The sequence below is a fragment of the Triticum urartu genome, chromosome 1, assembly GCF_003073215.2.
Source record: "Triticum urartu cultivar G1812 chromosome 1, Tu2.1, whole genome shotgun sequence".
Taxonomy (NCBI): Eukaryota; Viridiplantae; Streptophyta; class Magnoliopsida; order Poales; family Poaceae; genus Triticum; species Triticum urartu.
In genome coordinates, this window is record NC_053022.1 from 225,671,598 (window position 1) to 225,693,129 (window position 21,532).

General features: G+C 42.3%; 1 protein-coding gene across 1 annotated transcript; it reads right to left on the minus strand.

Moving 5' to 3' along the window:
• Positions 1-15,210: 15,210 nt before the first annotated feature.
• On the minus strand, positions 15,211-17,813 carry LOC125554761 (probable serine/threonine-protein kinase PBL16). The gene is made up of 5 exons (XM_048718194.1): positions 17,385-17,813; positions 16,808-17,115; positions 16,299-16,434; positions 15,948-16,208; positions 15,211-15,852 (listed from the first exon to the last, which is right to left on the minus strand). Exons 1-5 carry the CDS (start codon positions 17,443-17,445, stop codon positions 15,521-15,523), a joined length of 1,098 nt encoding a protein of 365 aa, XP_048574151.1. The 5' UTR covers positions 17,446-17,813; the 3' UTR covers positions 15,211-15,520.
• Between the last annotated feature and the right edge of the window lie 3,719 nt (positions 17,814-21,532).

The following is a 21,532-nucleotide window of genomic DNA, read 5'->3' on the forward strand; positions in this document are numbered from 1 at the left end:
TGTAAATTGCGAGGAGATGAGATTTCTGATTAGGAAGCTGGTATATGTTGAAGATCCTCCCCGGCAACGGCGCCAGAAATTGGCACATTGACGGGAGACTATCTTGACTTGATCCTCCCCGGCAACGGCGCCGGAGATTCCTTTTGTTGTCGCTTGAAGATACGTCGATATTTACCCAAAGAGGAAGGGATGGTGCAGCACAGAGGCGGTAAGTATTTCCCTCAGATGTGAAACCAAGGTCATCGAACCAGTAGGAGAACCAAGCAACACGACGTAAACAACACCTGCACACAAATAACAACTACTCGCAACCCGACGTGTAAAAGGGGTTGTCAACCCTTTTGGGTAACGGTGCCACAAATTGGCAAACAGACGAGAGATAAAATTTTAGATATTGATAGATTGAACGTGAAATAAAATAAATTGCAGCAAGGTATTTTTGTATTTTTGGTTTAGTAGATCTAAAAACAAAAGGAAAATAAAATAGATCGCGAAGGCAAATAATATGAGAAAGAGACCCAGGTGCCGTAGGTTTCACTAGTGGCTTCTCTCGAGAAAAATAGCAAACGGTGGGTAAACAAATTACTTTTGGGCAATTGATAGAACTTCAAATAATCATGATGATATCCAGGCAATGATCATTACATAGGCATCACGACCAAGATTAGTAGACCGACTCCTGGCTGCATCTACTACTATTACTCCACACATCGACCGCTATCCAGCATGCATCTAGTGTATTAAGTTCATGGAGAAACAGAGTAATGCAATAGGAACAATGACATGATGTAGACAAGATCTATCTATGTAGAGATAGACCCCATCATTTTATCCTTAGTAGCAACGATACATACGTGTTGGTTCCCCTTCTGTCACTGGGATCAAGCACCGTAAGATTGAACCCACTACAAAGCACCTCTTCCCATTGCAAGATAAATAGATCAAGTTGGCCAAAAAAATCCAAATACCGGAGAAGAAATATGAGGCTATAAGCAATCATGCATATAAGAGATCAAATAACTCAAATAACTTTCATGGATATAAAAAAGATAGATCTGATCATAAACTCAAAGTTTATCCAATGCCAACAAACACAACGCAAAAAGAGTTACATCATATGGATCTCCAAGGGACCATTGTATTGAGAATCAAACGAGAGAGAGAGGAATCCATCTAGATACTAACTACGGACCCGAAGGTCTACAAAGAACTACTCATGCATCATCGGAGAGGCACTAATGGAAGTGGTGAACCCCCCCCCCCCCCGTGATGGCGTCTAGATTTGATCTGGTGGTTCTAGACTCTGCGGCGACTGTAATTGATTTTCGTCGACTCCCCTAGGGTTTCTGGAACATTGGGGTATTTATAGAGCAAAGAGGCGGTCCGGGGCACCCGAGGTGGGTTGTGCTCTCCTCGGAGCACCCCCAGGCGCTGCCTTGGCCCATTAGGTGTCTTCTGGTCCACAAAAAATCTCTGTAAAGTTTTGCTGCATTTGGACTCTGTTTGGTATTGATTTTCTGCGATGTAAAAAACATGCAAAAAACAACAACTTGCACTTGGCACTATGTCAATAGGTTAGTACCAAAAAATGATATAAATGCCTATAAAATGATTATAGAACATCGAAGATTGATAATATAACATTATGGAACAATAAAAAATTATAGATATGTTGGAGACGTATCACGGGCTATCTTGAGAGCAATGTCTCACTACATAATCTTTGAGAACTATGGTAGCTTATGAGATTGTCAACAACATAGATTCTTCTTTGATGATCTTCTACATGCAAAAAGTTTATTAAAAGTTTGAACAAAATTAAATGAGCGGTTCAACATTAAAAAAATTGTGTACACAATATACACTATCAATTTATTTTCTTGTATATGAGAGCTCGTGAGAATTTTCAATCGTCTGCTATTGTGTCACACGGTTCACACACACACACAGAGACACACACAGAGAGAGAGTGTGTGTGTTGTATGTGCGTGCATGCGTATTTGTGTTTTTAACGGACTAGAATTTTTGCGTATTCAAAAAGATCTCTTGAACCATCGTGAATATGAAAAAAATGATCAACACGTCATTTTAGTAAAATGTTGTAGAAAATGGTTGTCCCCTTTTCTACAAAAACTAGAAGTTCGAATTTAACTAATGGAGCTATCCGATGTTTCTTACCAAACTATGATTTTTCCCGTTACTAAAGAGTAAACTAATAAGTTCAAAAATTAAAACGGGAGCAATTTGAAAAGTTCATAAAAATGGTGTTTCTACATTTTAATACGAAAATGGAGAAGTTCAAATTTAAATAACATAGAAGTTCAAAATGTTTATTCCAAAACCAAGAAGGTCAAACTAAAAAAACAGAGCAGTTCAAAAAGTTTGTAAACATGGATCTGCCCCCCTTTTTTTAAGATCTGGAAGTTCAAATTTAAACAAGTGAGCGGTTCGATGTTTATTACATAACTAGGACTTTTCCCTTTACTAATGAATAACACCAAGAAGTCCAAAATTAAAAAAAATGAAGTTGTTTCATGTTTATAAAAAACTCAGATTTTTCCCAATGCTAAAGATTAAAACCAAGAAGTTCAATTTCAAAAAATGGAGTAGTTAAATGTATATAAAAAACTCAAATTTTTATGTTACTAGAGAATAAAACCAAGAAGTTCAATTGGAAAAGGCGAAGCAAATTGATATTTATTTGATAAATCGGATTTTTCTAGTTACTAAAGAATAAAACCAATAAGTTCAATTTCAAACAATGAAGAAGTTCGATGTTTCTAAAAAACCCTCCAATTTTCACATTTCTAAAAATACACAAAGGAAGTTCAAATAAAAAAGGTAGAGCAGTTCAATGTCAATAAAAAATTAGATATTTTCACGTAACCAAGAGAAGTTCAGTTTGATAATTGCCAGAAGTTCACGTACTATGCGGTGTGCATTTGTATGAAAAAATAATGAAAAAACAAAGGCTGAAATTTTTGTTGCTAGAAGTTCAAGTGCTCGGCCCGTGAAAGTTCAAAAATTCTTGTGAGAGAGGTTGAACAAAAATACGTGACATAAGTTCAAGGTAAAAACTACGGGAAGTTAAACTACTACATGGAATGCGTTTCAGATAAGAATAGAAAAATAGAAAATAAAAAGCGTAAAAGGTTTGTTGCAAGAAGTTCACGTGCTCCTCCTAGCATAGTTCAAAATTCATGTGCGAGACGTTTGTCATTCATTTACATGTTGAGAAAAGGCAAAAAAAAACTACGTTGTTTTGCCATTTTAAAAACTGCTCTCAAACGGCAATGAATTTGTAACACATGTCTACATGAAAAACTTGTTGCTATTCATAAGCTTTCGAACAGTATATTATGCGCTACATTTCAATGAACGGTTTAAAATTTCCATGCATACCGTTTTTATGTATTGAAAAAACTCTTTTGTGCCATCGCGAGTATGGAAAATGATCAACATGGGAAAGTTGCGTGTTTTCAACAGCTATCCATTGGTATATCATTTGCTCAATTCCGGTAAGTGGTTTTAGAGTTACGGGCAAAACACATCATGTCAAAAGCAGAGTGAAGTTCAAACAAACATGCCCCAGAAGTTCAACTACTTCATGCAATGCATTTCCTTTCGCAGTGAAGGCAGAAATCATGATCTCGCTATTTTATAAATTACTTGGAAACAGCCAGGAATTAGAGAAAACTTTACATACGAAAAAGTTTCGCATTTTCGATAACTATTCAACGGTACATTATTTGCCTCATTTTGGCAAAGTTTGCAAAAATTACGACCAAAAAACATTTTTAACCATTTTCAAAATTGACTTAAAGCCATAACGAATTGGGAGAAATGTTATATACCAAAAAGTTTCGTCTTTATTCAAGATTTCTAACACCATATAATTTGCTGCATTCTGACGTATAGTTAAAAACTTGACTCGAAAATACGAACTCTGTGGAACTTGAACCGTTTTCTGAATTACTCTTAAACCATTCAAAATTAGAAAAAACTTTCTACATGAAAAAGAAACGCATATTGAGAAGCTCTCCAACGCCATATCATTTGCCTCAATTGGATTAGCCCTTTAGAAATGGCCTAAAAATACGGACTCGGCTATTCGGTTTGTGAAATTCTATGATTTTTCAAATTAGTCTTTAACCATAGAGAATCATAGAAACCTTTATACATGTGGAAGGAGTGGATTTGCAGCAGCTTTCCAATGCCATATTATTTGCCCCATTCCAATAAACGGTTTAGAAATGGGGTCGAAAATACGATTCACGTTTTTTGTATGAAGAAAAAATGGTTTTCCAAACTGCTCTTAAACCCTTACATTTTTGCCAAAAAAATTAACTTGGGTCATGATACTCGTGTCCATAGCTTTCCAACAGTATATTGCAAGCTTCATTTGGGCAATGTTTGTGGAAGTTCAACCTAGCACTGGGGAAAGTTCAGGTACTACAGGGACGGGTCAGGTAGTTATCAGAATATTATTCTCATCATGTGATCAGAATAGTGTTGATATATCTATATGCAATCACATCGCACAACACACACGTCTTATTTACAGCAATATTGTCTGTGTTATTATCGGTCTTCACACACATTTCTGCTTACAGACCTGTTTGTCATGGATCACACACATCTTCTTAAGTTGAACCGTTTATGTTCTCTCGGCTCAACGCAAATAGTTCAGCCGAGTGAACTGTATGCCCTCTATCACACACACCTTGAGCTGGATGACCGTTTCTGTTGAGTTGCCTAATCAAAAATAGTTCATCCGAGTGAACTGTATGCCATATATCGCACACACCTTCATTTGGCTACCCGTTTCTGTTGTTCTGCCTCATCACAAATAGTTCATTGGAGCGAACCATATGCCACGCATCGCACATGTAACTATAATGTGAATTGTGTTTGATGTCCTCTGCCATCGCAAATGTTTCGTATCATTTTTTATGGTTTCTTTACATCACCATTTGCGATTAATGCGTCGTACACAGTTTTGTCGAAGGGTCTATGATTTTAGTGTCACGTTAGCAGCATCCTACAGTAGTGAGTATACAAGATCAATCAAAGGAAAACATGCACAAAGGTAAGTTCTTCTCAAATCCAAGAGGATATGAGGTCTTGATGATCGAGATAGATCCTTCCCTAGAAGGGGCCTTGATACCCACCAGGGATCTTCTCCTAGGAGGTCTTGATCTCCTATAGGAGTGGTAGGTGAGAAAAGCTCCCTCTAGATTATCTCATACACTTTGCTGACCCTACCAAATGTCTTAGGCACGGAATATATAGGTGGCTGGATGTGAGGGACGAGTTGGAGGGCAAAACAGGAACTCCACGACCGAATCCTGGGAGGGTCGTGCGCACGGGCTAAGTAGGCCCCATGCACATGGTACATGCCCGTGCGCACGGGGTAGCTATAGGAATGAGGCACATGGGCACAGTGTCTAGAGGCCCGTGCGCACGGGGTGTGCGTCTTCGTTTCCAATAGCTCTCTAGGTAGTCTATTGGCACGGGGTCGCTTGGGAGGTCCTTCCTTCTTCGTGTTGGTGGCCTCCATCTTCCTTGTTGTCTTGGCGTCCTTCCTCTTGGCCTTGGAGATATTCCTTAGCTTCTTGGTGGGGGTTGCTCTCATTCCTAATCACACACAATGTTCCTTGGTGAGGTAGCATCCAAGTTCCATCCATATCCATATTAAACTCATAGAATAGTGAGTTCACCTCATTTACAATAGCATGTGTGCGAGCTCTTGTTATAGGCCATGTGGTGCTTGATGGGTCGGTGTGTTGTCCATGGGGATGATCGTTGTATGCTCCGCATTACAGTGCCTCCCATATTGTTTAGCAGTTGCATGAGCAAGTGTAAAACACACTTGGAGCACTCAAAATGCCCTCTCCACATCCTTTCTAGCACGTTCTTGTCTTGTGGGAAAGTGTCATTTTTTGTTACCACTTCTTGACAAAAGTCTTGATGCAGGGTAAAGCTCCAATTGTGCCCAATCTTCACAATCTAGAGGGATAAAAAAGAAAGACACAAGAAATCAACAAACCAAAAGGGAAATTCACTATGAGAACAAGATCCACATGACACGGGTGCTCTATAAGCATCCAAAGCAAAGATTGACATGGATCCACAATCAACAAAATGGAACGAGTAGCTCCTCTTAGAATTTCCTATGCATTTAGATGAGACGTGGCTACTACCTCATCAAGGAACTTTATGTGTCATTAGGAACAACCATGTTGTCTTTGTTTTGGATGCTTGGAGAAGTAACAATGTTGTTTGTGCCATCACTACATTGGGAAATAAAACTAACTAGGAAAACTAGAGAATTACATTGAGGTAAGTAACAATGTTGTTTGTGCTAAAATTTCCATCCATAAAATAAATATGCCGCATGAAAATGTTAAATTAGTCATACATGAAACCCCCAGAAAAGATGGCAATAGATACAACCTATATGTTCATGGATGATGAAACTTGTCATGGTCCAGATTGTAGAAAATAGCACATATTCAACTCTGTATGTAGATAGTATCATGCAAAAGTTTGCATGATTCTAAATTTGTAAAAACAAATGCTTCCATGAATAACGTATGAAGTTGCCATGCTTTATGAAATGTCTCCAATGGTATGATAAATTTGCCATCCTAGAAAAGGATACATCCAAAAACACAATTTAAGTTGACATGAAAAACATAATAAGTTACCATGCTAAAACATAATTTCAGTTTCCATGGTAACATATTTTAAGTTTCCATCGCAAAATCATAATTTAAGTTGTTGTGGCGGCATATTTTGACTTTCCATGGCATTATATTTTAAGTTGACACCCCCTACACCCCTGCACTCCTTACACACTGTCCTATAGATAGAGGAGAGAAACATATGTAATTCTACCCCAACCCCCTACAACTTTCCTCCACAAACTTGCATGTTTCATGGGTGACTTAAACATAGAAATTCAAATCATCTTAGATTATAAGGAGTGTAGCAATATCACACATTTATTCCATGTTGCAAATATGAACATGAAGCGCAGGATCGACATGCCATGGCGCGGACTAACTTTTCTGCATGTCGACTTCCATCATGGATACCACATGCCTCTTCTACTAACACATGTCCTACTTCACCACCGTATACGTCAACCGCCAACTTCACTAGAGATATGGAAAAATAGACACCACCACCATAATTCAAGAGTGTGCTTGGTGGTCCTGTGCAGAGTTCCTCATCATCCATGACATCCATAGGTTAACCATGTGGTCGTGATATTAAATGTCGGCGTTGTACTCATGGGGTCACTATGTGGTCCAATGCCCTTCCATTCATGTTATGATCATTACTTAGGATGGTGGGTATGAGTCCACTAGTGACTACTCTAAGGAGAATTTGGCTCTTATTGCACATGAAGAACAAGATGGTGATGACTCTGAACAAGATAGAAAATATATGGTTGTTGAAGACTCCGAGAGGTATGTAAGTATAGTTGCTCAAAGGATTTTGAGTGTGCAGGTAACACATGTTGAGCAAAATCAGAGACACAATTTGTTCCATTCTAAGGAGTTGCGAAGTAACGTTGTGTTCACGTCATCATCGCTGGAGAGAGTTGCAGCAACTTGGATAGCATGGAGATGGTGGAGAAGTTGTCCCTTACCAGCAGACCCCATCCATATCCTTAACATATTTAATGATTCAGCAACAGGTTAAGGCAACACGTACTATTCGTGTGCATTTTAGTATTGTTGCACATGCTGATTTTATTGACTGTGATGTGGTACCTATGCAAGCATGCTCCCTTTTATTTGGTAGACCATGGCAGTTTGATAAAATTCTATACACCAGGGTAGGAAAAACAAGATACTCATGTTCATAAGGATAAAAATATTGCTTTGCTTCCTATGTCTCCTGAACAAATTTTGAAAGATGATCTTACTAGATCTAGTAAAGCAAAACAGGAGCAAAACAAGAGTGAAAACAAAATCATGGCAAAAGAAATCGCACAACAACATAAGACTAATAACAACCATCATCTAATGTTGGCACTGAAATCAAATTGAAAACCCCATGTTTACTTGCCACCAAATCTGATATTACTAATCTGGATATTAGCAAATCTTTTTGTTGTGCTTTTATGTGCAAAGAGGCATTATTTTCATTCGAGAACTTGCCTCCTTCTTTGCCTCCTGCCGGCACTAACATTTTGCAAGAGTTCACTGATGTCTTTGCACAAGCCATACCACCAGGATTATCACATATTCTAGGGATTAACCATCAGTTTGACTTAATTCCCAGTTCCTCGCTTCCCAACCATGCGTCATACCGTGCCAATCAAGAGGAGACGAAGGAGATTCAACGTCAAGTACAAGAGCTACTCGGCAAAGTTTATATACGTGAATCCCTTAGTCCTTGTGTTGTTCCTGTTATATTAGTGCCAAAAAAGATGGATTATGGAGTATGTGTGTTGATTTTATAGCCATTAATAATATTACTATTTGATATCGTCATCCTATTCTAAGGCTAGATGATATTCTTAATGAATTAAGTGGCTCTATCACATTCTCCAAATTTGATTTGCATTGTGGATACCATCAAATTTGTATGAAATTGGGTGATAAATGGAAAACAACATTTAAAACTAAGTTTGGTTTATATGAGTGGTTAGTCATGCCTTTTGGGTTTACTAATGCACCTATCACTTTCATGAGATTAATGGATGAAGTCTTATGTGCTTTCATTGGACGATTTGTGGTAGTATATTTTGATGATACATTGATTTATAGCAAATCTTTGGAGGAACATTTGGATCATTTACGTGTTATTTTTATTGCTCTATGTGATGCATGTTTGTTTTTGGTAACCTTGGGAAGTGCACCTTTTGCATGGACAGAGTATCATTTCTTGGTTTTGTTGTCACCACACAGGGAATTGAAGTTGATAAAGCCAAGATTGAACAATTGTGAGTTGGTCACAACCCAAAAAGGTCAAACAAGTAAGGAGTTTTTTTGGCCTTGTTTTTTTATAGCCATTTTGTGAGAGATTTCAGTACCATTGCTACACCTCTCAATGAGCTTACAATAAAGGATGTGCCTCTTGTTTGGGGTGCCGCACAGGAAGAAGCCTTCACGATATTGAAAGATAAGTTAACAAATGCTCCTATAATTTGATTAGGAGGTGTATTATTACAAGATGGTAAACCTATTGCATACTTCACTAAAAAGTTGAGTGGGCCTAGTCTTAACTATTCTACTTATGATAAAGTATTATATACTCATATCCAAACTTTGAAAACTTGGCATGATTATTTGTGGCCCAGAGAAATTGTTATACATTCTGATCATGAATCTGTGAAACATATTAAAAGTTGAGAAAAACTGAAACATAGACATGCTAAAGGCCGATGCTACAAATCATCCGGCTGATCTCCCTGCAAGAATAGCTGTGTCGATAGCCGTTAGATGGTCACATCCATGGCATTAAGATCCCGTGAGTGGCTACTGCAGAAAAGGACCAAGGCAGCATGTGTGTTCCGAATTAATGACATCACATGCAGCGAAAGATGTCAAACACTATTTTTCATGATTGTCCATGTGTGACACGTGAGCATAGAGATGCTCCAGTAAAAAGTGATTGCTAGTTTTTTCATGCTCTAGTGTGCTAGCATCACTGTAAAATGTTTGCAACATTTTTTGTATAATATGATGGCATTGTATGTTGTGTTAGACTTCAAATGTTGTGTAAAACATAATACCTCCATAAACTAGTATACGACCTTTTCGAGCACTACTTGGGTGCTCCAAAAGGTCTTATATTAGTTTATAGAAGGCGTATATTTTAAGCTCGTGCTATTCATCGACCAGGTGATATGAGGCTACTATGGATTAACTGCACAATTCTAATTTCCAAGAGAAATTAGTCGGATACTAGGACGTCAAATCCGTCGCTCGCCACCTGTTGGATTCAGTCAACACCATCATGCAGGTCGTCCCCTAATCTCATCATAGCTGCAACAGGAGCAACCGAAGCGCACCACCGTGGGGAGCAGCACCGCCCGACTCACAATAGGAGCCGCTAGCCATGCCGATAGGGCAACTATGCCCCACTGACGGTCGTCGGTGAAGCTACACTGCGGCACCAACATAGGCGTCGCGGTGTTCCATTGTAGCACCCGACGCCTTTGGCGATGCTTCACTGTAGTGCCGATGGTGGCGCGGCGGTGCTCCATTGTAGCACCCGCCAAGCGCTAGAAATGTTTCACTGTAGCGCCAACACTGGCACGGCGATGCTCCATCGCAGCACCCCTGATGGCCGCTGGTGATGTTTCACTATAGTGCCATCACCGGCACGAGGATGCTCCATCGCAGCACCCCGGCGGCCGCCAGCGATGTTTCACTATAGCGCCAACACTGACACGACAATGCCTCATCGCATCACCCCGTTGGTCCAGGTGAAGCTTCACTACAGCGCCACCACTGTGCGGCGATGCTCCATTGCAGCACTGATAGCCCCATCAAAGCTCCATTGCAGTACCCGATGGCCGTCAGCGAAGCTTCACTACAACGCCACCACCGACGCACATGGTGCTCCATCGTAGTGCAATGGCGACTGGGTCCTTCGACAAGTTATGCGGTGGTGACGGCGGATGCTGCAACGCAACTGCTGCGGTGGAGATGTACCAGACGGTGGTCATTGTCATTCTTCCCTAGTTCGTAGTAGTGGTTGGTGGGGTGGTCGGCATGATGAATGGAGCTGGAAAGAGGAAACGGGAAAGGAGACAACCAAGCTCACTATGTGCTGTGTTGTGAACCGATCAGGTCCAAGGACGACCGAGGAGTATTTCCAATGTGAGCGCAACATGACTTATGTTGGAAATCCCCAAGCGCAACATGTGAGATACTACAACATGGGCCCAAAGGCAAGTTGTAATAGTCATAAAATGTTTGGATGACTAAGGAGTGTTTGCAATGTGAGCATAACAGAGGTCTTTGTTCAAATATTTGAATGCAACATGTGTCATATTGTAAACGATAGGTCACATTTCAACTGACGCAGCCCAAATCAGATGGTTGTTGAGCATGATATCCAATGGTTTTTGAGGCGGCTGATCCAATCCACGCGTCAGCTGGTCGAGGTGTAGCACGCGTCATATTCTAAGCATATATATATGAAACAAATACTAATTCATTGCAAAAACAAATCCACTCAAAAAATATCAACATTTTTTGAACATAATAATTTCTCGCAGGAAACATGACAGGTTTTTTTGACATGGAAAACATGACAAAGTTTTTTTATGATAGCAAACATGAAAAGGTTAACAATGGATGCTTATGTGTGACGTACATAGCAGAGGATGGCATTGGCTGGTGGATAGTATTCAAGCGATAGCAACACTAGGCTGATGATGCAAAGCAGCAGCAGGAACACATAGCAAGCACACACGAGAAAAATAGCGGGAGTATGGAACCATAGCCCACGTAGGCGCACGTGGTTTGCTCGCAAAGCGACTTACATGAGCGCAGCTTCAACCGGTTGATTACAAACAATTTCCCATGCTAAATGGGTTGAATTCACTGGGACTTTCCCATAATTAAACACAATAAGGGTAAATAAAATGTTATTGTTGATGCATTGTCTTATCACTATACTATGCTTTCATAGCTTGACTTGAAAATATTTGGTTTGGAGACCATCAAAGATCAATATGTGCATGATGCTAAGTTTAAATATGTAATGCAACATTATAAATAAGGAAGACATGGAACAAATTCATCATTAATAATGGGTTTCTGTTTCGTGCTAACAAGCTATGCTTAGGGTTATTTTAAAGAATATATTAAAAATGCGGGAAGAATACTTGTCTCATATTGAATTTGCTTATAATCGTTCACTACATTCTACCACTAAGATATGCCCTTTTGTAATTGTGTATGGTTTCCTACCTCATGCACCCATTGATTGGTGCCTCTTTCATCTTCAGAGAAGATTATGTTGAATTGATATTTAAAAATCATGAGTTAACTAAGGAAAACATTGAGCGTTTGAATGCTAATTACAAACTTGGAGATAAGGGTAGAAAACATGTTGTCTTTGCAGCTAAAGATCTTATCTGGTTACATTTACACAAAGATAGGTCTTCTTATTTGTGCAAGTCTAAGTTAATGTCACATGCTGATGGTCCTTTTAAGGTGTTGGAGAAAATAAATGATAATGCATATAAATTTGAGTTCAAATTTTCGGTCAGTCCCACACATATCAAATTAGAAGCCTTATTTGGGAGAAGATGATGACGTTCCATTGAGAACGACTTCAATTCAAGAAGGGGAGGATGATGGGGACATACCTACCACTATTACACCCATAGCCTCAATTTCTACACAGATTGGACCAGTTACTACTGCTCGCGCACGTCAACTAAATTATCACATACTTACATTTTCTTGGAAATATTCTGATGTTCATGAGAGTATTTTTTTGAGGGTGAAGTTCATGAGAGTATGAAGCTGCCTAAATCAGATATGTTTGTGTTAATTAGGAATGAAGGGCCTAGCATGGAGAAGAAGGATGAACATTGAAGCATGATCAAAGCATGGAGAATAAGGCAGGCGCATAGGGGATGCCAAGGGCATTTCGGGTGAAGATTCTACAACACTGAGGCTATCGTCATGATGCAAGGAGGCATGGACGAAATATACAAAGACCATACTTCCTATTTTCGCCCATAGACATATATAGGTGCCGTGCCACCTCACTTTTGGGCTAGACCCATGTAATTTCAAAATACCAGATGATACATCCATTTTGCATCATGTTTTGTCACTATTATTTATGATGTTTTTGGTCATTATTCCACTTTATGATGCAGTTATAATGCCTTTTCTCTCTTAATTTGCAAGATTTACATGGAGAGGGAAATTACCGGCAGCTGCAATTCTGGACTTAAAAGAGCTATAACAGAGATAGCTATTCTACGGAGCTCCAAACAACCAGAAACTTCACACGATTTTTTTATTGAATGTATAAAAAATACTAGAGAAAAGAAATACCAAAGGGGGGCCACCAGTTGCCCACAAGCCAACAGGGCGCCCACCCCAAGGGCATTCCCTGATGCCTTGTGGGGCCCACAGCTGGCTTCTGGTGCACATCTTCTTATATATGAGGGCGTTTACCCTAGAAAAAAATAGAAGAAGACTTTCGGGATGAAGCACCACTGTCTCGAGGCGGTATCTGGGCAGGAGCACTTTTGGTCTCCGACGGAGCGCTGCCAAAGAAACTTCCCTCCAGGAGGGGGAAATCGAAGCCATCGACATCACCAACGATCCTCTCATAATGGGAGGACCAATCTTCGTCAACATCTTCACCAGCACCATCTCATCTCAAACCCTAGTTCATCTCTTGTATTGAATCTTTGTCCCAAGACCTCAGATTGGTACCTGTGGGTTGCTAGTAGTGTTGATTACATCTTGTAGTTGATGCTAGTTGGTTTATTTGGTGGAATATTAAATGTTCAGACCCTCAAGCATATTCCATACACCTCTCATCTTGAACATGAATATGATTTGTGAGTAGTTACTTTTGTTCTAGAGGACATGGGAGAAGTCTTGTTATAAGTAATCATGTGAAGTTGGTATTCGTTCGATATTTTGATGATATGTATATTGTTCTTCCTTTAGTGGTGTCATGTGAATGTCGACTACATGACACTTCACCATACTCGGGCCTAAGGGAAGGCATTGGGGAGTAATAAGTAGATGATGGGTTACGAGTGTGACATAAGCTTAAACCCTAGTTTATGCGTTCTTCTGTAAGGGGCTGATTTGGATTCATATGTTTCATGCTATGGTTAGATTTATCTTAATCCTTCTTTCGTAGTTGCGGATGCTTGCGAGAGGGGGTAATCATAAGAGAGTTGTTTGTTTAAGTAAGAATAGAACCCTAGCATCGGTCCACCCACATATCAAATTATCAAAGTAGCAAATGCGAATCAAGTAAACACTATGAACATGACCAGATGACAATTCTCATGTGTCCTCGAGAACGCTTTGCTTCATATAAGAGAACGTTCCAGCTTGTCCTTTGCTATAAAAAGGATTGAGCCACCTTCCTGCACTTTGTTACTATTGTTACTTGTTACTTGTTACGAATTACCTTGCTACAAATCTATCTGTTACCGCCACTTTCAGTATTTGCAGAGAATACCTTGCTGAAAATTGCTTACCATTTCTTTCTACTCCTCACTGGGTTCGACACTCTTACTTATGGAAAGGACTAAATTGATCCCCTATAATTGTGGGGTCATCACCAGACCACATGTTGTTTTATAGTCCGTATTGACAGGGAAAATGACTTAGGACGGAATTTGCCTCATCTTGCCAAGTGTGTACAAAATTCCATTCTGTCTCAGTATAAATACAACCCTTAGGGCATTGTTTTAGACTTCCGTTTTGTTTAGACAAAAGTTTGCCATAGCCACAACTTGAGTACTTCATTTGTGTCCAACGACTAGGCCGAGATGTTCATGAAATCGCAAACTTTATTAATAAAGCTTTCATCTTAATTCGCAATATCCACATTGCAATCTTAGTACTTTCTTGTTCTTCATTTGCATGCAGGAATTAGATGTTTGTGGTCAAGTTGATCGTGCACGACGTCTTCACACGTTAGCAGTCAGATCTTGAAAGTATACTCCACCAAAAAGATAGTTACCCCTCATTGAAAGATCGGGATAAGCCCACTCTATCAAAATTTGTCTTTTTGCTACAATGAACTTTACTTCTCTATCTTTTAGTTATGCCCCTTCAGATTGTAAATGTTAACCCACGCTCTGACAACGTTTGGCTCACGTCGAGAGGATATCAGCCATGTATGATGGCCTTCATGGAATGTAATGGGGCGGGTAGCTAGTGTTTGTGGGTGCCGGATCCTCTAACTTAGGAAGGACTCTCTAGTTTCATGAACAATGTTCATTTAAATCTTTGAAAAATTGAGTCCAATTTTCAAAAGATCCGTTTTAGCTTTTAACATACAAATTTCAATTTTCAAAAGACTCATTTTATTTGTCGAACAATTCCATTTTAATTTCAAAAGGACTCTAACTTGCTTCCCCCCCCCTTCTTACAAAAGAGCACTATAGCTTCCTCACTTGCCTCGTGCAAATTACATGATCGGCTTCGTGTTGGTGTTCCATTTCAAAAAAGACAAAAACAATTGATATACGCACCTACTAGTAATAAAAATTCAAGAGGGTTTACAGGTCTGTTTGTTGTGTGCCCAAGAAACTAAGGAAGTTCTTGACAAACTATCAGAGCTCGTTTGCACCCACTCACCTCTAGGGTCCACAACTTGGAAGAATGAACAATCATTTACAACATCAAGAACACTACACCTGCCTGCCTGGTATACTAGGCAATCACACACATATTTTTTCACATGAATTCTTGCCTGCTTCCAGGAGCTGTAGTAGAGGCGATGGTTCTGACAGCACCTGCAAGGCCTGGACCAAAACTTGAAATGAGGATCACACGTTGGCGGGCATGAGCTCCGGTTGCTGCAGCGGCTCGAGGGAGGCGACGATGTCGCGCATGAGCGGCCGCGCCTTGGGGTTGCTACTGAGGCAGTGGTACGCGAGCATGGCCGCCTTCTGCACGGACCTGACGGGGTAGTCGTCAGAGTCGAGCCTTGGGTCTAGGATCCCCAACACCTTCTTCTTGTGCGTCAGCATCGGCAGCGCCCAGTCCGCCAGCGTCTGCTCCCGCACCGGACGCGACTTGTCCAGCGACTTGCGCCCTGTCACCAACTCCAGCAGCACCACCCCGTAGCTGTACACGTCGCTCATCGCCGTCAGGTGCCCTGATCGCTCACAATAAAATCAATTTAGCCACCAGACCCGTATGTATGATCGAGCTTAATTTGAGTTTGTAGTCTCTCTGTTTTTGGCATGGCACCTGTCATGATGTACTCTGGGGCGGCATAGCCGTAGGTGCCCATGATGCGGGTGGAGACGTGGGACATGTCGCCGACGGGGCCGTCCTTGGCGAGGCCGAAGTCGGAGAGCTTGGCGTTGAAGTCATGGTCGAGGAGGATGTTGGAGGTCTTGAAATCGCGGTAGATGACGGGCTTCTCGGCCTCATGAAGGAACGCCAGGCCCCTCGCCGCGCCGAGCGCGATCTTCATCCTCGTCGCCCACGCCAGGGGCGCCATCACCCCTGAAATGAAAACCCCATGCATCGATCGCACCGGCTCCGAACACGCACCAAACCGAAAGTGTGGAAAATGGAGGTGGTACGCCTACGTACGTGAGAACAGGTGTGACTCCACGCTGCCGAGCGGCATGTACTCGTAGACCAGCACCCGGTGCTCGCCCTCACAACAGTAGCCCGCTAGCTTCACCAGATTCGGGTGTGATAGGTGGCCCAAGAAGATCACCTCCGCCTACATAAACTCAACACAAAAAGGCATAGGAAGATAGATGCTTGTCAGGCTAGCCATGCAACAAAAATCTGCACCTACCACGCTTACAATTACTACATTTATTATGGAAATAAACATTTCGGTCTTATTTGACTTTGCTATTTGTTGGGGTAATTTTGTGTGTGCGCGTGTGCGTGTATTGGCTATGTGCATCCTAACTAAGTAGAGATCGGATGTATACTCTTATGATTGTATCACTCGGTGCCATATTATGAGTCAATAAAAAAACACTCTTTATTGAAGAAAAAGTAAAGATTTGTGAGAATTTAATTAATGTACATGTCAATTTGTGCAAAAAAAAAAGTAGGTGTGTCACGATTAGAGGGAGACTGACCAGCCATTCCCTGTGGCCCTGGAAGCTGTTATCCCCGTCGTGCACCTTGACGGCGACCTGCAGGGGCTCGTCTCCGCTGCCGTCCGTACCCACGGCACCCTTGTACACCCTGCCGAAGCCGCCGCCGCCGATTAGCGAGTCCTGCCGGAACCCGTTAGTCACCTTCCGGAGCTCCTCGAAAGAGAAGGCGGTCAGCGGGTTCCGCGCGGCCGAGTCGAGCCGCATGGCCTCCACCTCCCTCGCGTTCGACGGCAGCCTACTCTCATCGCTCCGGTCCCTCTCCGACGGGCTCTGGATCTTGGGAGTCTCTGCACACGTACGTACCACAACTGTCAATACCATCACCACACCAACTGAATTATCTCTCTTTGAAAAATGGATTTTGCTGGAGCTAGTGGTAGTGGGTGATCAAAATTTCAGGAAAAAATCCATTTGCCTAGAATACTGAAACAGAGTGCCCAATCAGGACTTCCGGTCCGGACAAAAAACGAAATCAAATTTCTGAATCTGAGGGCGGTGGATCACACATAACGATCACTTAGAAAGCAGAGCAGCAAGGGAGAGGAGTATTACTCACCTGACTTTGCAGTGGAGACCCTGTTAATGTAGGAACTCCCCCGAAACCAGCAGTTACCCATAAGACACAGTATTTATTCCCCCTATATCTAGCCCTCTCCCCTATTTCTGCCACCAAGAACAGCCCGAGGAAGAAGAAGAAGATGGTACAGAGGTAAAGACTGGAAAAATAGAGAAGGAAGCAGAGCGAGTATCCTGATAAGAAAGGAAGAAGACGATCACTGTGTCTATATGCGGGGCTCAAGAGTTGACGAGAGTCCGGACGATCGAACCAGCTTTCGTCCTAAACAAAACAGGGAAAGGGCCAAAGGCCCACGGAGAGAAAAGTTGGTCACAAACGAAAGAGGAATGAACACACACACACACACAGAGAGAGAGAGAGAGAGAGGAGGAGGAGGATCGGTACTTGGTAGTACTACTTCAGCAAGAGGAGAAAGGAAAGAAACGAAAAGAAAAACAAACAAAAGGGCAGTAGTACGGTTCAAGTGAACCATCACTTTCTCCCCTTTATCATTACCTTTAAATCATGAGAAACCACTAATTAAACGCTAGGCAAAAGCATATAAAATTTGCAATTATGCAAGGCAGTTGGCCTGTTTCTCGTAGCCGGTTACACCAGGAGCATAATTCCTGAGCACGAATCCATGTTTGGTTCGTACAGGCATTTCATTTGCCAATTTCGGTTGAATTGCCAATACAATACAACATCATTGATTATCAATGATACAAGGTGGTGCGGAGCATCCTATGGACATTATCAATTCACCATGGATCGTGCACCAAAATGATGCGAAGCATCCTACGGTCATCTCCATGGACTCGTCATCATCATCCCACGCATCAAGCGGACCTATGACAACAGCACGTGCAAGAGCTATTGAGACTGAGGTGATATCTCTCCTTAATGAACTTTCATTTGAGCCACTTAAGACATGGCTACTATCTCAAGAGGGAATGCTATCTGTGCTTAGGTATCAAAAAGACGACCTCGAAGACACTCGGGACGAATGCCAAGCCACCACGGTAGCGGACAAAAGAACACCTCAAGTGGAGTCACCGAAATACTACAGCGGCTGGACATCTGGCCCTAGCCTAGAAATCCGACGCCTCCAAGTCCAGTGCGAACTCCAAGAACCCGTGCCTGCTAAAGCTACAATGACCGGACATCTGGCACACCGCGACAGGCTGGACATCCGGCGCCTCCCCGAAAATCCGGCCAGAGGAGTCCAGATCGTTTCTGAATTGGGCAGTCACCTGGCCGGTCATCCAGCGCCCCAAGTCGAGCCGGACATCCCGCATGCCCCCGGACATCCGGCGCCTGCGCGCGCAGAACCGGGCCAAAGACCCATGTAACACTCTCCCTCTCACTTATTGCGTCCTAGATTATAAATAGACCACCCCTTCATCTAGCTAGGGTTAGCAAAGCACTTCTTGTGAGATCTATAGAGCTTTGCTCCTATCTATCACATCTCTCATGGAGATCAAGACCTCCATGCGAGAAGATCCCTAGTGGATATCAAGACCCAATCTAGATCTAGGGAAGATCCTCTAAGGATATCAGGGCCCCCCTCTTCTTGAGATTGGGATGAACTATCTACCTATTTGCCCATCTATGTTCGATTTGGGTCTTGTAACTCATAGGTGTATGTGGATTTAGTGGATGTGTGACTTGAATCTTGTCTTGAGTGTTTTCCTCCTTGTATTTTCCTCTTGATTTCTCTTTTTCCCACCTCCAAGTGTGAAAAGATCAGCCACGAGGGTTTCACCCTGTATCATCTTGGATCAGCGCATAGGTTGATTCACATCTTGAAGCCCCACCCCCACCCACTTTCTAGCCTAATTTCTTTTTGTTTTTGACCTAATTCAAAAATTCCCACGAAAAATAGCCATACCAACAAATTTGTGATTTCTTGGTTTTGATAAGATTTTGTTGATTCTGATCCATGGATTTGAAGTATTGCACGGGTGGATCTATCTTTCCACCAGCTCTCCACCACTTCTCCTCACTTCTCCCACCCATTTTTTCTCTACGCCTTTAAACTCGTGAGATCAGATTTGTCTCAGATTCCGGTTGTCGGACATCCTCTCCGATGCAACCAACGTCCCCATTTCACCCACTGTCGGTGTCAAAACCGACACACCTCGGGGTAGGGGGTCTGGAGCTGTGGATCTCAGATTGGTGGCAATAGGAACAAGGGTGACGATGTTTACCCAGGTTCATGCCCTCTTGATGGAGGTAAGACCCTATGTCCTGCTCTTGTTTATATTGATGATGATGTATCGAGTACAAGCTTGATCTACCTCGAGATCGTTAGTTGTGTTCTAACCCAAGGGCTAGGTGAATGTAATTGTGATTCGTTCCCTTTTACGGGCTAAACCCTTTGGCTTATATACACACGAGGTAGGGCATCTGGGGTTACATGGTCGGTATCCAGGGGAAATGCATGGAGGCGGTAGGATATGTCTTGGAGTATACGTCAAGTCTTCGACAGATACAGTCTTGATTACGTCCAAGCATGTAGCTTTCAGAGTCCAGCCAACGAAGAGTGGGGCCCATAGGCCCAACCCATGGACTACAGGTCGACTCGATTGGCACCCCTCAGTCCAGGACACCGTCAGTAGCCCCCAAACTGGTCTTATTTGCTGAGGACGACCTCCTTGATATAAATAACTTCGGATCCGAAGTCTTTGGCTCATCAGACGAGTTCCCCTTCTTTGGCAATTCAAGATTCCTTTCTTTTAATGGTTAATATGGACCACCCCTCAAAGGAGTGGCATTCCCCAAACATGGCCTAACCGAACTCACTCAGCGCCAAAGACGCGAGGTTACTTAACCATGAAGGCCCGCCATATAGGTGTGAACAATGCTTTCTAGCTTTATAACTTTATCAAAATGGCACCACCCATGACTGGATGAGCCGTTACTGCTGAACCGAATCACAGCCCGAGGAAATCTTCTTATTGGCACGTCCCATCGAAATGGAGATCGTGCCTGTTTCCTTAGGGATATCATTAATATTTTGTTTTTCCCCGTACGCGTAACGACATCTTTTGCAGGGAGTGGAGATTTCAATGGTGCGTTAGAGGGACTCTTGGCCTTTTATCAGCCTATATAAGAGTAAAGAGGCAGCGACGGAAAAGGCACACTCTAATTCATCCTCGCCTGCTCGAGCTCAAGCACCCAGATCCAATCTCAATCCCATCTTGCATAGCATGTCCTAATCTCTGTCCCCAGCAATGGAAGATGCCAATCTTAAGGGGCACTAGACTACTTCCTCTGTTACGAAGGGCACCATCTTGGAGTTGCGCAGCGCGGGGTACATCCCCACTGGGATCAACACCCGAGTGCTGGACCGAAACAAACGGGTACCTGCTCCCAATCCAGGGAGAGGGTGGTCTTCATTCCCCACCTCATCAAAGGCCTGGGGTTCCCGCCGCACCCCTTCATGTGCGGGGTGGAAGTGCTAGTTATCGACTAGAGAGGAGGGGGTGAATAGGCGATTTTTATGAAAGTCTTCAAAACATGAGGTCTTTTGAAGACAAACAAGTAATTTGAACCTATATGGTATGCAGCGGGAGATGAACTACACTAGACATGCCATAGTCAAGTAAGAAATGTAGAGAAAGCACGAAGACTAATAGCAGCTAGGAAGTACGGATCAGAATGGAAGACAGTATGAAGCCAAACAGGTAATAATATTCGCACGGTGAAGTCAAACAGATTAGGTAAGCAAGCAATGACTTCACGAAGACAAACTGAAATGTAAAGAAGGTAGGGGATATAACCAGTAGCTTGGTGAAGACAAGGATTTGGTAGACCAGTTCCAGTTGCTGTGACAACTGTATGTCTGGTTAGGAAGGCTGAGATTGAACTCTGAAGACTGCGTCTTCACCTTATTCCCCTTGAGCTAAGGACACCCAGTCCTCACTCAGTCACTCTGGTAATTCTTCAAGGTAGACTTCCAAACCTTCATAGACTCCGTTCACTGGCAATCCACAATGACTCTTGGATCCTCATAACGTAATGCCTAACCGGCTGGAGGATGCACAGTCTTCAAGTGGAACAAGTCTTCAGGTCATGCGGACAGAAAGACTTCAGTGATGCCTAACACTCTTTGGCTTTGGGTGTTTTGGGCTTTGTCCTTGCAA